This window comes from Pteropus medius, unplaced genomic scaffold (genome assembly GCF_902729225.1).
Source record: "Pteropus medius unplaced genomic scaffold, Ma_sr-lr_union100, whole genome shotgun sequence".
Classification (NCBI taxonomy): Eukaryota; Metazoa; Chordata; class Mammalia; order Chiroptera; family Pteropodidae; genus Pteropus; species Pteropus medius.
The window spans coordinates 13,209,202-13,225,829 of record NW_024349797.1 but is presented as its reverse complement, the minus strand read 5'-3'; the positions used below and the strand labels follow the sequence as shown (position 1 = coordinate 13,225,829).

Genomic DNA, 16,628 nt, shown 5'->3' with positions numbered 1-16,628 from the left:
AAACCATCTAGGAAAGGGGCTCTCATCAGAATCACCACAGCCTCCCTCCCTCGACACGAATTCTTTTTTTTTTTTTTCTTTTTTAACTCCTACAGCACCCGGTATTCCCAGGTGGTCTCCCGTCCAAGTACTAACCAGGCCTGACTCTGCTTAGCTTCCGAGATCAGACAGGATCAGGTGCATCGACGTGAATTCTAATGTAACGAATATTATAATGCAGAAAACTATATAAGTATAAATGTTTTTCTTTCCCTGAAATTCCTGTGAAATGTAAAAATATTACATAACTAGGGACCCTGCGTTTGCAAAAAGACAGCAATCTTGTTAAGAAAACTATTCGTTGCAGACCGTAATTAATGAAGCGCCATCTGTGATATTCAGTGTTCTTTGCATGGGCTGTGACTATCTAGGCAAATTATTTTGCTTTTTACTGCAGATGGGAAAAAGAAGAGTGTGTAAGCAAGCAGAAGTATGACATGAACTATCAGTTTGGTTGTATATGCTATGCAGTTGAGAAATTTTTATTTATTAATGTAAATTCATTCATTTTCCTAGAAAACTCGATTTAAAATCCATATTCAACTTTACATTATTCTCCACCTGATCCTAAACATTGCCTCCAGATCAATTCCCACAAATCACCTGCTTCCTCTTCAACCCTCAGGTAAAACTAAAACTCCTTAACTTGGGATTCAAAACGTTCTACATTCCAGTCCTTCCTGAGCCTCCAAATTTAGTTCTCAGGACCAGCCCACTCCTGCTGCTATTGCTCAATGCCCATTGAGCCAAATTCATATTCTAATGGCCCCCAAAAGTGTTGACTCATGAGCCTTGCCTGAGAGGCAGGATGCCTCGCCATAGCCTATCTCTCCTCTCTGGTGGTCAAAATCCTACTGATCCTTCAAGGCAAGACACTTCAGCTAGTAATTTCTTCCATATGTTCTCAATGCTTGTTCTTTGAAAAAAACATTTATAAAGCTCCTAAACTTTTATAGCACTGATAGTGTCTGTAAAAATAGTATGGCACTTTGGCTAACTGTTTGTATTTTTTAAAATCAAATGTACCGAAGTATAATCAGCATACAGTAAAACTGGCTGTAAGGGTGTAGCGTTCTGTGAGTTTTTGTTAAAAAAGTTTCATCGGAGTATAACTGACGTTCAATAAACTGTATATTTAAAGGTAAAATGTGATGATTGATATGTACACATGGATGAATTCATTGCCACAATTAATATAATGAACACATTCATCACCCCCAAAGTTTTCTCATACTCCTTTGTAACCCTTCCCTCCCATTCCTCCCTGTATCCTCCCCCTCCCGTCCCCAGGCAACCACTGATCTACTTTCTGTCAACACAGATTAGTTTGCATTTTCTAGAATTTTATACAAATGGAATAATAAGCATGTACTTCATTTTGTTCATCTTTTTTTAGTCAACATAAATATATTTATTTTTGATATCCACCCATGTTGTGCATATATCAATAATTTATTCCTTTCTGTTGCTGCATAGTATTTCATGTGTGGATATGCTGCAGCTTATTCATTTATTCACCTGCTAATGAACATTTGGAGTGTTTCCAGTTTGGGGCTATGACAAATAAAGTTGCTATAAACATTCAGGTCTAAGTCTTTTCTTGAATGTATGCTTTTATTTCTCTTGCATAAGTATCAAGGAATGGGAATCACATGGGAATAAGTTTAACCATTTAAGAAACTGCCAAACTGGTTTTCCATGTGGTTGCACCAGTTTACATTCCCACCACCAGTATATGATAGTTCCAGTTGCTCCACATGTTAACCAACACTTGGTGTGGTCTGTCTTTTTAATTTTAGCATTCTAATTTGATTTTAATTTGCGTTTCCTTAATGTCCTCTCAAATAATTTCCCCACTCTTTAATTATATATTTTTTCCTTAATATTGAGTTTTGAGAGTTGCCTATATATCTGGATACAAATTCTTTATCAGATATAAGATATGCAAATTTTTTTTTCCCCCAGCCTGTGGCTTGTCTTTCCATTCTCCTAACAATGTTTTTCAAAGTGCACAAGTTTTTAATTCTCATGAAATCCAATTTATCAATTTGTCCTTTTTTGGAGCATGCTTTTGGTGCTATAGCTAAAAACAAAAAACAAAAAACAAAAACCTTTGCGTAACCCATACTCACAAAAAAAAAACCAAAAAAACTTGTTATGTCTATCAGCGATTTAAGTTAACTTTTGTATGCAGCGCAAGATATAAATTAGATTTGGAGAGGCTATCGATGAGTACTTTTACTTTGAAGTTGAGGTGGCTCTGAGATATTCAAGTGAAGAGTCCAGCTGAAACTTGGAAAGAAGGATCTGGAGTCAAGAGAGAGGATGGGACCTGAAGCATAAGAAAGGGAACTTCTGGCCTGTGTTTGGTGGTTAAATGTACTTTGAGAGAATGAGCATATTGAGGAAGAACAAAAAGAGTAAGAAATGTGCACTTATAAAAATTGGAGGAAATTAACATCAATGAAGTAAAATGACAGCATCTCTCAAAAATGTCATTATTAGTCAGCCAAAAAATAAGATTAATGCCATCTATATGGATGGATGTAAAACTGCAGTCATTTTCAAATTACTAAATGAAAATGTTTTCCCCTAATACCTGAGCCTGGATAGCCGTTTTGCAATTCTGGAACATATCCATGGACCATTCCAATTTACCTGTTCCCTAGAATTTAAAATTACCCAGTCATGGCTTTTTACCTAAACTCAATTTCTGAGTTTATTACTTTCCAAGGTTGAGTCCCACCACAATATTTCTAAATGTTTTTTTTTTCTTCTGAATGCTTAAATTCAGACCCAGTTGAAAGCTCTTGACTGAAATCCTTCATATTAATAAAGAGTTGACAGTGGAAACTACATTAAAAGGGTGATATGTTATCCTTATTAATTTTCCCATCTCTTGGCCATAAATTATATTGTGATGGGTGCTCTGATCCTGGGAATGCTATTCAGATATGTAACAGGGCAGTTAGTACCATAGGGACTGGTTCAGATGTGACACATCTGGGAAGGAAGAACTTCTAACCTCAGCAGTTATTCAGTTCAGGCGGCCTTCTTGCCATATCTCATTTTCATCAGCTGGAAGCTCAGTGGCGTTCATTTTGGTTGAACAGTTTGTATATGGATTGAATACCTTTTTGGCCACGGTAGAAGGCAACTGTTAACCTTCCTTGTATAGAAATGTTGGCACAGAAGCCAGAAGTTACGCAGTGCAGAAATAATTTTGTTACAAAGATGTATATGCAGCTCCTGATGCAGCGTTATGTCATCATTCTGCCTTGAGCATCCTGACTCACTCTTCACATTGGTATTCACATTGAATTAACATAAATTCAAGACAAAATTCTCTCCGTATCACCTTAGGAATACTGACTCATTTAGTTTCTGTTGCATTAATAGTCACTTATTATTCAATTTTACTAATGCATATAACATTCGTTTTAAATGATAGTAGCTTTATTTACAGGAGGAGCACTGAAGGGGCCACACCTATATTTAAATCGCAGCTCTGCCACTCACTAGCTTAATAACCTTGGGCAGGTTACTGGATTTCTCTGTGCCTCATTTTTCTCATAAGTTAAGATGGGAATGATAGCACCTCATAGCACTGCAGTGGGCATCAGATGAGTTAATCCACATCGAGTGCTTAGAACAGTGCTGGGTACACACAAGTCCTCAGTAAATGCTGCCCATCATTATGAGCTCTTATTTTAAATTAAGTAAGAAAATGATTCACATTATAAAGTTTCAACCTAAGTATTAAATCCAGTATGAGGAAGTCTGACAGTGTTTGGGGGGATTTTTGTGAGCTAAGTAAGGGAACCAGGCAAGGTTAAAGCCAAACCAGAGGAACAAGATCTCAGGTTCCGGTGACGACGGGACTCCAATCACTGCAACTCTGGGCCCTGCTCTCCTCAGCTGCGCCTCAAAGAGATTCATCTACATATTCTCGGAAGTTACGATCTATGACACCTTGAATTCACATTTTTTTGTTCTGTTAGCTAAGTAGTACTAGTTACACAAATCTGAACAGAAACAAATTAGTATCTGTAAAATAGTTTTCATGAAGTTAAAAAAATGAAAAATAACATAGTCCCCAAAGTCCAAACTATGAGTTCAAGTAGCCCTGTCCCTTTCACACATTTCCTTGTATGAATACTTCAATGAGAGTTCCGGAACCTTTCTAGGATTTTACAATGTACGGAACTATTGGGATCTAGCCCAACCTTCCGGGGCCTGACCACAGGTGGGTCTCCTGGCTTGTCACTCCATTTCTCATCCTGTTATTCTTATATTAACAATGTGATAGCCCATAAATGGCTTCTCAAGAAAAATCCAATAGATGTTACATCATTTCAAATAAAATTTAAATAATAATTTAATTTAAAGATCACTGGACTTATTTTATCCGAGATGCCTGAAATAAAACTCACGAAAAATAACAGAATGATGGTGTTTTACACACTGATTTATTTTAAAGCCTAATATATAAGAAAACGTACAGTGCCTTACAAAGCATTTGAAATATAGCTTTAAATACAATTTTTAAGCTTTGAAGAAAGTTTCTAGTTAAGATAAACATACATACTTTTAGCCACTAAATGCAACTTTAAAGGCAGATTTCAGAGCTCTTAATGATAGCTAATGGCAAGCTTAAGGACATTAAAAATGTGCATTTATAAAATTTTGAGGAAATTCATGAAAATGTTTTATAAACATTAAAAACAAACATCTACCATATAATGTGGGAGAAGGCTTCATGATCTACTTACAAATGCTGAAAATCCTGTCTTTTGTAATATTATAAAATTACAAAGTTTTCATTATACATTCTTGTTTAAATTCCCTTATATCATCTTCACTGATACCAAGCACAAGTTTGTATTACATGTGTACGAACAGACTACTTCTTCCCTCAGATAATGTCACATGATAGGAATATACTTGGTCTAAGGAACAATCAGAGCATAGCAAAGTGCTGCTTTAATTGTTTAATTAAATGCTGGGTATCCACATGATCTGGAAATGCTGCTTCAGACTTCTGAGCAGCCACATAGCTTCTCTGTAGATCTCCAATCTGTAAGAAATACCAGAATAAGACCACAGAATGAGATCTGAAAAAATTACTAAGGAAATCAAAACAAGACATTCTTTCTGCATACTGTAGAAACTCAAAGCGTTCTTAACAGTAAATTGCTTGATTATGCTACTTCGAGAATCCTTTCATGTAGGTAACAATTCAATAAATTAAACAATTATATAAATAATTTCTGCTCCACTCTAACTATCTAGTTATAAATTCATAAACCAGTGCTTTCTTTTCCTGTCACTGATAGTATTATAAAAATAAAATAACGTTTGCATGCTAAAACAGCCAGCTCTATGTAGTTTAGAAAAGTCTTAGGACAGGTATGTGTAATCCATCACAAAGACAAACTCTGATCAGGGTTATTATCTCTGAGACAGAAATTCAAGCTACAACTATTATATTTAAGATATGAAAACATGCTCTGGGAGGTTTTAAATGGTGCTAGCACATTAATGTTGGGGAAAATATTTGGTTTAAAAAGTTTATAAAAGGTCTGCTTTTCAATACACTACATGTTAGAGTCCAGTCCCAAAGAAAAACACACACAGTATCTGAATCCATCTGAATGTATCTCGACCCATGTATACATTTCTAAAAAGAGAACACTTTTTGGTGTGTACACACACACGAAACCTAGGTAATTCAATTCTGGTAGTTTTTTAAACATGTATATGTATTTAAAGACATAAGTTTCCTTATTTAGATCATAGCATTTCTTTTAGACATGTTATTTTCTCAAATGGAAGTATAGCCTTTTGCTTAAAGAAATCTCTCATTCGAGTTAGATATTACTAAAATGCAGTAATATTCTTGAAAGACGGTAATCGAGCCTCTTCGCGGTTTGCCTAAGTGGCGGCACAGTGCAGTGGAAAACACGTGGGCATCTTCGGGAGCTGGTGTGAATTCTGCACCTGCCACTGGGACTCTAGGAAAGTCTTTTAAGTTCTCTAAGCCTTGGGTTCCATTAGAATGTAAGCCACATGAGGTAGAGGTTTTTGTCTGTTTTATTCATTCCGTACCTGTAACACTGTCTGGTACACAGCTGAGGCGCAATAAACAAAACATCAGGTATACAAAAAAATGCGTAAGGAAGGTAAGGGATATCGCTACTGCAGGGTTGTTGGGAGAATCAGAGGTGTGTAGAGCACCTGGGGCAGTGGCTGGCCCTTAACAAGCACTCGCAAATTACAATTTATGAATGACAGCTCATTTTCAAAACAGAAATGGGAGTGTGGATGGCTTCGTGTTCACACTATGAAAATGACATATTCTATAATGTCTTTTGGTCTGTAAGAAAAAGTCTTCACATCAGCAAACATTTTTCGCCATCTCTTTATCCTCAAAACTCACCTTCCATGTTAAAGGAAGGTTTCTAAGCAAAAGTTAGTTATCAAATGACTTCTATTTTTCTTCTTATTATTAAAAATGGCACATGATTCCTTTTAGCTCTTGGATGTTAACTGACTTGTAACACAGTATTAGCAGATGCATTTTACCCATATTGTTTATAGCTAAAATAGGTTTCACTAGTATTCTTAATTTTATAGCAATCATGCCAGAGACTTGGTGACAATATGATCCATAAATAATATACAAGAATTCCTTGATGTAAAAGCCAAGTATGAAATCCTTCCTAAACCAGGAGTCAATTAATGAGTATTTTTTCAATGACTAAATGTCATATTTAAAAACATAAAGTAACTCTTCTGCAATCTATAATGGTGCTAAGTTTAGTCAATGGTCAGTGATAAAGTTCTTTAAAGTTTATTAGACTGTCCCTTCAAGGGAAGACATCTGTGTATATGATAATTGTGTTTCTTTCAGGAAGTTATGGTTAGAATTTCCTTACTTATCTATACTTTTTTAAAAATCAAGTAAAAAAGAGAAACAGATCAGATGATAAATTAATAATGAAAGAGAATACCTTGTCAGAGACTGTTGCAAAATTAAAATGTGGCTCATACATATGGGGTGCTAGAGATGACGCAGTCTGTAACAGTGCTCTTGCCTGTATGAAAAAAAGAAAAACCAAAGATACATAAGCGTGTATCAGTACTGTATTTGTGATTTTATTTTTTGTAAAAGAATCCTTTACTCAAGACAGGACCTTAATAAACACGATCCTCTGATAAATACAGATGACATTCCTCATGAAATACAACTTACTGATATACAACTACTTACTTATATCTTGCCAAAATTACATTAATAATAAAATGCTTCAAAATATGGAGAAAATAAAATAATGAAAAACTTAGAAGAGATGTAGTTATTTGAGAACCACTGTTCTTGTAAAGTTTATACTTCGACATGATATACGACTCAATATAATCCTCTCGATGCTAAAAAAAAAAGTCCTATTAATCTAATTTTTGTTGCTGTTGATTGATTTAGTGGGCTTCTAATCATCCGTTCTCTAATGCAACAACAAAAACAACTAAAAATTCATGGTAAATTTCAAAGCCCCTAGATTTATGCTGGATGACAGTGAGCAAGCATTTATTACAATGCTGACCTGAAAATGACAATTGAATGCAACTGAAAATGACAAGCTTTCTGTTCTCACTAAAGTACACAAAAAAACCCAAAATTCACATCATTTTTTTTTGGTCCCCTGTAGGCTCAAAGGATCGTACATTGCAGGGACCACTAAGTGACATGAGATGCTCATACATTCATTGCTAAGACCACAAACTCAGCATTCTAAACTTCTGAACAACCTTCCAACTTGTAGCTAAACTCAAAACCTCTATCTGTGACCCTGAGGACAAATTCATATACCTTTTTTTAAATATAAAATAAAATGATAGTAAATATAGGTCGGTGGACATTAATTTTTGTGTTATAATTAGCTTTCTTTTTGTTTAAATTGAGGTATAATTTATAATAAAATGGGGTCAGTATTATGAAATCTTTCACCAAACATTTCAAGTCAATTGTATACAAGAGAAGTGACAATAAGTTAGAGGGAAAGAAACTCACTAACATAGGAACAGAGAAAACCACAAAAAGCACTGGCTGCCTATAAACATAGGTGACGTTCCACAACAGAGCAAGTTCCCATTTTAAAGTAGCTGTTTATGAAATATAAATCCATCTTTGTATTTTATTCATTTACTTTGGGGGAATTTGTGAAATCAAGGCCATACTCAATGATGTTTCTTTCTTTGTTTTGTTAAAAGTTTATCATTGTGCTTAGGAGGCCAAGTGGGAGGGTAACATCCTGGCTTCCTGTCACTATGTCTGTGACCATGGGGGGTTACCTGCCTATCTCTGGTCTCTGTTCATCTCTCAACTCTGGAATGTAATAATATCTGCCCTTGATTGCCACTGACATTGTGTATTTGGCATTTATAAGTTGTTATAATAATACAATTTATTAAGCATCTGCCATGTAGTCAACACTATGCTTCTACTACGCCAAATGCTATTACATGTATGGTCTGCTAATCCTCACAAAAACATCTTTGGGTACTGTTAATACCCCCATTTTATATATCATCCATTCATTTCACAAATACTAAGCACCTATTATGGGCTGGGAACTGTTTTCGGCGCTGAAAATATAGCAGTTAAGACAGAGAAGGTCCCTACTTTCACACTGCTGACATTCTTCATATAAGTATGAAAATATCTGATAATCATAAGTATTGTGAAGAAAAAAAAAATAGTAGGAGACGTGATAGACGGCCTTTCCAAGGAGGTGGCACTTAAGGTAAGACTTCAATGACCAAAAGAAAAGTCATTATAGGATCTGAAAGAAGAACTTCCAAAGGCCTTAAAGTAAGAACAGGCACTGCATGTTTGCAGAGCAGCAAGGCGGCTGACGTATCTAGAAGTCATCAGGAAGGAGTACGGCACCCCCCTTATCCGCCGGGGATGCGGTTCCAAGACCCCCGTGGAGGCCTGGAACCGCCCAAAGTACCGAACACTACATATATTACGTGTTTTCCTATACATCCGTACCTACTATAAAGTTTAATTTACACATTAGGCAGAGTAAGAGATTAACAACATAATAGTAAGACAGAACAATTATGATAATATACTGTAATAAAAGTGATGTAAACGGGGTCTCTCTCTCTGACAGCCCTTCAGATAACTGAGACGGCCACTGAGGGACTAACACGCAGCGGATCCGCTGCAGAAGGGACGATTCACGGTCCGGGCGGATGGAGCCTGACGGCACGAGATCACGCTGCTCGGGAAGGTGCACGACTTAAAATTTATGAATTGTTCACAAATTTTCTGAATTTTGTTCTGAAATTGTCCTGAAATTTTCCATTTAATATTTTAAAAGCCTGATTGACCACAGGCCACTGAAACCGAGGAACATGAAACTGTGGATTCGGGGTCGGGGAGCGGGGGAGGTGGGTGGGTGCACTGTGCTGGCAAAAGACTTGCTCTGAGAAGGGGCGGGAGGCCGGGTGCCATGCGGCCTTCTAGGCCACGGTCTGAACTCCAGATTTTATTCCCAGTAAAAAGAGAAAGCCTTCAGAGGATGCTAAGCAAAATAGCAATAAAATAATCTTGTGTTTTTTTAAAAAAAAATCCCTTCGGCTGTTCGGAGGAGGGTGTATTACAGGGCGCACTCACTTGCTGATTTAAGTGGAAACAGAAAGACCGGCAAGGAGGGTCACAGCAGTCCAGGCGAGAGACCAGAGCAGTCTGGGGAAGGCCGCGGCCTGGTCCAGGACGCGGCTCGGACGCAGGGCTGACAGGGCTGGCCAAACGTGATGCGGACGTGGGGCGGCAAGGAGGGGCAGTCGGAAAAAAGAGGTTTTGAAGGTGGCTCCTAGGATTTTGGCTGGTGGGGCGGGGCAGGGAGCTGTGAACGGTGGAACAGTTCACTAACACCTGCAGATGTGTCCAAATAAAACCAAGTGTTCTGTTTTAGATACGGAAAGGTTAAGTAACTTGTCCGAGGTCATATCACTAACACGAGCTGGATTCAAACCCAGACTGGTCAGATTTTACAGCTCAGTTATATTAGAACGTGTAAAGATGCTACACGTGACAGCTTTTCTCTGAAGGACGTGGCCTGCCCACCGAGCGGGAGCGCACCGACCTGCTCCGCGTGGCCCTTTCGCACCTCCAGCACCGCCAGGTTGTTGTAGGCCTCCGCGTGGCTGTTGTTGTTGGCCAGAGCCAGCCTGAAGCACTGATGCGCCAGATTCGTATCTCCCGTTCCCTGCAGAAGAAAAGCACATATTCACGCAGCCAGCTCCTTCCATCTTTCTTCATATAAACTTTTTCTAGTACCACAGGAAAAGCCAAAAGTATCAATCAGTGGAGGCAAGTGCGAATGGTTTTTGTTTTTTAATTAAATTTATTGGGGTGACATAGGTTAATAAAATTATATAGGTTTCAAGTGTACAATTTAATACATCATCTTTATATAATTCACAACCCAAAGACGAATCTCCTTCTGTCACCATATATTTGACCCCTGTAACCCATATCCACTTCCCTCTGACCCCCTTCCCTTTGGGAACCACTAAACTTGTCTGTGTTTATGAGTTTCTGTTTGCCTTGTTTGTTTGTTGCTTTCAGTTTTATATCCCACATATGAGTGAAATCATACGGTCCTCAATTTTTTCTGACTGACTTATTTTGCTTAGTATGAATTGTATGTAAGAAGATTTAACCTGGGACTATAAAATGAGTTATGATGACTTCTAGAAATATCTAAATTCCTACATAAGCCTATAACCAAACCTGAATTTATAATACCTGAAAATGTCTTAAAACTAACTTGTGGCTGCCTTGTCTACAACAAAAATTATATTAGAGAAGCAACATACCACAGCGACATGCCCCAAGTTGTACCAGACGTCAGCTGCCTCCTCTTCATTTTCAGCCAGAGAAAGGGCACGTTCAAACGAGGTCAGAGTCATATCATACTGCTGGGCATAGAAGCAGCAGAGCCCCAGATTGTTAAAAAGCTGGCAGTTATAAACACCCATCTGCAGGAGTCGCCTTTTTGGAAAAAGAGCACACAGATTTTGATGTCAGACTAACATTATAAACATTAAGGCATATATATATTTTTTACAAAGTTAGAAATGAATTCATTTTATAATTTTTAATACCCCCAAAGAATATAAATAGAAATATACAGTAAATGGAAAAAAGTGTTGAAGTAAATACATAAGCATGTCTTTTTTAATGGTACTAATAGTGGGAAACACATCCAGAGGCAAAGTCATAAACCACGTATAAGTTTTCTCCCCCAAAAACTTTGCTAGAAAACCAAAATAAGAAATAGTCACATAAAGTAAAACCCACATATTTTTGCTTCATAAAGCTTTGGTGCCCATAAATAAATTCCGAAGACCTTCTAATCTAATTTGAGGACTGTGTTTAGCATTTACTTCCAAGTTTTCAGCTGAGTTGGGTCCTGTTTTCGGTTATCTGTGTTTTGGGGGATAGCAGCATCTAATGACCTTTAATGAGCTTCCACCGAAGCAGTGGACCACTCTGTTACCCACTTAGCTTTCCATGCTGCAGCTTGAGAAGCCCATTTTGCTTCTACGCATCATTAATCCCAAACAACAAAGGATAAGAGTTTAAATAAGCAAATGAAATCCACCCCAGCTGCCCTGAGGAACAAACCCATGACCCACTTTTGGGACAGAGGAGCAGGGTCCGCTGCATGTGACAAGACAGCATTTATATTATCATGTTTTATGCTTGCAACATAAATTTGGAAAGAACTGTTATCAGCTGCCAGTTATCTCCTTGTACATTACCTGAGGGCTGAAAAGGAAATCGAAATTTAAAAATTAATCTGAAACCATCTGTAGGATGAAATAAGTATATGCCCAAAAGAGAAGCAGAGAATAGAACTTATTTAGACTGAAGAATTATCTGAACAAGAGTTGGCAATACTTTACAAAACAGAGGATCCTATTTCAGGTCCTCGCCAGGGCTCAGAAAGAACCTGGGGCTCACAGCTCTTTGCAAACCTCATCACTATTTCAGCTTCGGGGTCTTTATATTATATACAGTGGTATTAATGAAGGCAGCGATGGTGAGAAGTACTTCTAGTAACTATTAAACTGTTATTGGTCAGTGACAGAATGGCTACTTCACACAACGACATGGTCAGTCGATTATCCGGGTGAGTTTCTACGAAAAGCCAAATATTTGTGCAATTCCAAATTATTAGATGTCACTTTATTGTTCATAAAACATCTGGTTGTTTAAAGTTTTAGTCTCATATAGACATGGCCTATACATTACTTTTCTGCAGTTTCATTCCATCTTTATTATCATTTCCCCACAATTTCACGGGAAAGTGGTTCTAGAAGTTGAAGATAAAGCACACCTGTAAAACCGAAGCGCTATTTCTGGTTGGTCAGAATAAAAGTGGTTGCTCCCAATGCACGCGATGGCTTCCACGTGGGTATTGTCCTGTTTCAAGACTTCTTTATAGTATTCAGCTGCTGATGAAATATTGTTCATTTCCTATTCTCCATCAAGACAGAAGAGCAATACTTTATTAATATTGCCAAGAAATTTTTTTTCCTAAATGGTCTACATTCCTTCATTCGATAAATGTATATGAAGAGCATACTAAGTGCCAGACTCTGTTCTCGGTCCTGGGGACACAATATGAACAAAAACATCAAGTCGCTATCCTACATCGGTAGGGATAACAAATAAATAAATATGTGATGTGATGTCAGGCAAAGATAAGTGACGTAAAGAAAAACAGAGCAGAATAAGGAGAGAGGGAGGGGGCGGCCTCAGGAGGGCTCTGGAGGAGGTGCCAGAACCGAGGGCGAGGCTGGAATGAAGTGGGGTGTTGAGACTTGGACACATCTGGAGAAACGAAATCTGGACAGAAGGAACAGCAACCGCGAGAGCCTGAGGTGGGAACACACTTGTCACGTGTGTGTTCAACAACCACACGAAAGCGAGGGAGGCCGCAAAGAGGGAGACTGGCACGGAAGGAGACCCCAGAGGGAGCCGGGGGCTTCGTTAGTCACGGCGGGAACTTCAGGTCTTTTCCTAAATTGAGCGGAAGCCATTAGAGGGTTGAGAGCAGAGGAGTAAGGCGACTCTGTGTACATTTTTAAAGAACAACTCAGTGGTTACGCACGGTATGCACCAAAGCGGGGGAGAATGGTAGTAGGAAGACCAGGAGTCTCCCTGATAATCACAGGTAAATGCATTTATGTTATTAACGAATGCTATGTACTTCAAATCTACCTCCAAGGCCAGTTTGAGCTCCTCATTCTTCACAAAAATTTCCCTCATGCCCTCACCTCACATGGCCCTGATTTAACTCTCAGCTTACGTGGCACTTAGTATGTGAACCGATCACATGTTCTTGTCACATGAGGACTCATATTTTTGGTTAGATTTTAATCCTAACATATTTCAACAAATCTAAGGGACTCCACCGATTATAAGAAGTACCACACAATGCTTTTTACGACACGGAATTTTTTTTTTTATCTCCATGGACTTTTTTTTTTTTAAGCACTATTAGGTTCACAGCAAAAATGAGGAGTCATTACAGAGATAAATGCATTTCATTATTCGATATCAAAAATATTACAGCTATTAATATTATCACCAATCTTAACAATGCTAGTATTAGGAAAATACTTTTGACCTTGGGAAGCCCGTGAGAAAGGTTTCAGAGACCCCCAGGAATCCCTGGACCACACTTGGAGAAATGTTGATATTAGAATGATATTCGGGGCCTTTCCTCCATGAGGAAAACAGAGCAAGCCTGTCTCAGGCCCTCTGGATCATTCTGGAAGGCAACCTGCCTGTAAGGTGCCCACACTTTCTGCCCTGCCACGTGGAGCAAGCTCTTCCAGGTGGAAAAGTCTGCAGGTCACACAGTCGTGGCTGTGACAGGGTGGATTAGTCTGTCTAACTCAGAGGGAGAATACTATGAAGTCCATGGGGTCACCACATGCCCTAATTCTGCTTTTATCAGTAATAAAGTTAATGGTTTATCCTCCATCTGTCTGTATCTTATATCTATCTCTCAGTTGGTTCTCAACTTGGAATGAGAAACTGGGGTGTTATTTATTAGTCCAATAAAACCTCAATGAAATATTCATAGGCTGATCCAAATTCATGCTTTATATATTTTTTTCACATATATTATATCTGAAATTCTTATTCAAAGTCCAGGATTTAGCTTCTTAGGAGAAGAGACTTTTTTATTCATTACTTATAGCTAAAAAAAAAAAACAAACTAAATTTTTTTTTTTAAGTTCAGAATCACCTAGTGGGCTGGTTAAACACAAGAATGCCCACATCCCACCTTCCAGGATGTCTGATTCAGTCAGCAGAGGATGGGCCGTACTTCTCACACTCCCAGAGTCACTTTTAGACATGGTAAGGTTCGAGGACCACTGGCATAATGTTTCCTAGGTTAACGTTTCTTATTTCAAACACCTCTTAACCAAGAACAATTCAAATAAAGGCCTGCCTTTCGAAGGGATAAACAAAATGCCTCAAGAAAAATTAAAACCACCACCAAATAAAGGATAAATCATTTTAAACAAGTTTCTGTACAAAACAAGTAATGAACAACAGGCAGCGCAGCATGTTCGTTTTTAAATAAGAAACATTTAAAAGAGACGAGACCAAAATGAAAGTAATAAATAAAAAGAAAAGAACGTAAGAGAAAAGTATGATGTACACACAAAAATCTCTAAAGGCACATGTAGTGTAGGCTGCAATGCTAGGGAACAAACTTACTAACCAACTCTAAATCCATTGACTCTTAAAGAGAAGGAGAATACATCGGCAAAATGTGGTAAACTTTGCCCTAAGGAAAATTAATTATGTTAATTCAAGGGGAAATACTGCATCTGACTTTTTCAAGTCGGCTTAGTCCCCGATCGCCCTATTTGCATGGCATTACCCCCACAACTAGGATGCTTTCCTCTCTACTCTTCTGCTCCTTCGAGCATTGAACTCAATGCTGCTTTTCTCACAAAGCCTGCCCCTGCACACTTATAAAAGGATATGTTCCTCCAAGTCCTGGACAAATCAAAGCGAGGAAAGGAAGAAAATAGCTGATTACAGGATCCGCTCCAGGTTGCGCTCCCTACCCCACGCGCAGCAACTGTGACTGTGACAGAGGCTCAGAAGGAATTCTCCTGACCAGCCACCTCGTGTTAACGACGGCACACCCTCACTCTCTAACTCTTCCTGCTAGCACTTCCTGCCTAAGAAAGAAGGGCAGAAGGACTGAAATGTGCAGAAGGCAGAGCAGGAAGGTCAGAGAGCTCTGGTGGCATCAGAATAGTGGCCGCTGTGCATGAATGTCACTGCTTTCAAAAGCTAGTTTATTTTCTTCCTTTCTAAGCTTTTTGGTCAAAATTCTGTTCATGTTCAATTTGGGGTCACATGAGTAAAGATACACATACTGATACAGTATTTTTATTGATCGAAGTCTTCTATTTACATGTTTATCAAAATTATATTTCAAAAAAGGAAACAATATCTCTAGACAATTCAAAAATAATAGTTTTTCATTTTTAAAGTAATGCATGTTCATTACAGAAAATCTGGAAAATATTGAAAATATAAAGAAAATAAAAATCATTCACATAGTACTGCCCAGATATAGTAACAATTAATAGTTTCCATTCTTTTTCTAATAAAACAACTTTTAAAATATCATACCTAGCATTTCAAGAAATTTAAGAGAGAACAGAGATCCTTCTTTTAAATATTGTATTGGAAGTCCTAAACAAACAATATTTTAAAAAGTGCTAAAAATAATTGAAATGAGGAAATGAAACTGTATTTGCAGCTGATTATTATTTTATTACTTAGAAAATTTAAGGGAATCTGTGGATAAAGAATTAAAATTTAAAGAGTATGTTGCCAGGTGCTAGTATCAAATCAACTTTTAAAAATTAATGCATTTCTACTAACCAGAAATAATCAAATAGAAAATACAAAAAAAGGATTCCATTAATATTGTATGTAGGAATACATCTGTGCAGAAAACATAGCAGGTCCAAGACTCTTATTCCCAGAAAGGCTGGCTTGCAAGCTTGGCCCTTAGATGGCATCTGAGAACTTGGATGGTTCCCTACACTGATATAAAATTTTCCCCAAATGATGGGAGTGGCTCACTGCACCTAAGCTGTTTGTACTAACAATGTGGTTTATGCTGAACACCTACTGTGCTTCTTAGAGTCTGGGATTTTGGTACATGATAGGCAGAGGGTGCCTATATGTCCAGCCCCCAATAATAACCTTGTATACCAAGTCTCTAACGGGCTTCCCTGACAGATAATGCTTCACACACATGGTCATAACTTGTTGTTGAAAAAATTAAGTGTGTCCTATGTGACGCCACCGGGGGAGCATTCTTGGGAATTTGTGCCTGGTTTCCTTTGAACTTTGACCCATGTGCCTTTTCCCTTTGCTTTGTATCTTTCTAATAAATCACTGAACCTCAGGGTAGTTTTGGGGACCTTCAACAAAACACCTTTATAGAGATAGTTAC

At 37.9% G+C, this 16,628-nt stretch overlaps 1 protein-coding gene across 2 annotated transcripts in view; it reads right to left on the bottom strand.

Moving 5' to 3' along the window:
• Positions 1-4,486: 4,486 nt before the first annotated feature.
• TTC8 (tetratricopeptide repeat domain 8) overlaps positions 4,487-16,628 on the bottom strand; it is a 41,618-nt gene continuing 29,476 nt past the window's right edge. For both annotated transcript variants that reach the window (XM_039883986.1, XM_039883988.1), the window contains 5 exons: positions 12,459-12,598; positions 10,933-11,107; positions 10,197-10,319; positions 7,053-7,136; positions 4,487-5,116 (listed from right to left, as the gene is read on the bottom strand). In XM_039883986.1, the coding sequence (XP_039739920.1) occupies positions 5,000-5,116; positions 7,053-7,136; positions 10,197-10,319; positions 10,933-11,107; positions 12,459-12,598 (639 nt within the window). In that variant the 3' untranslated portion in view covers positions 4,487-4,999. The remainder of the gene's footprint in view (positions 5,117-7,052; positions 7,137-10,196; positions 10,320-10,932; positions 11,108-12,458; positions 12,599-16,628) is intronic.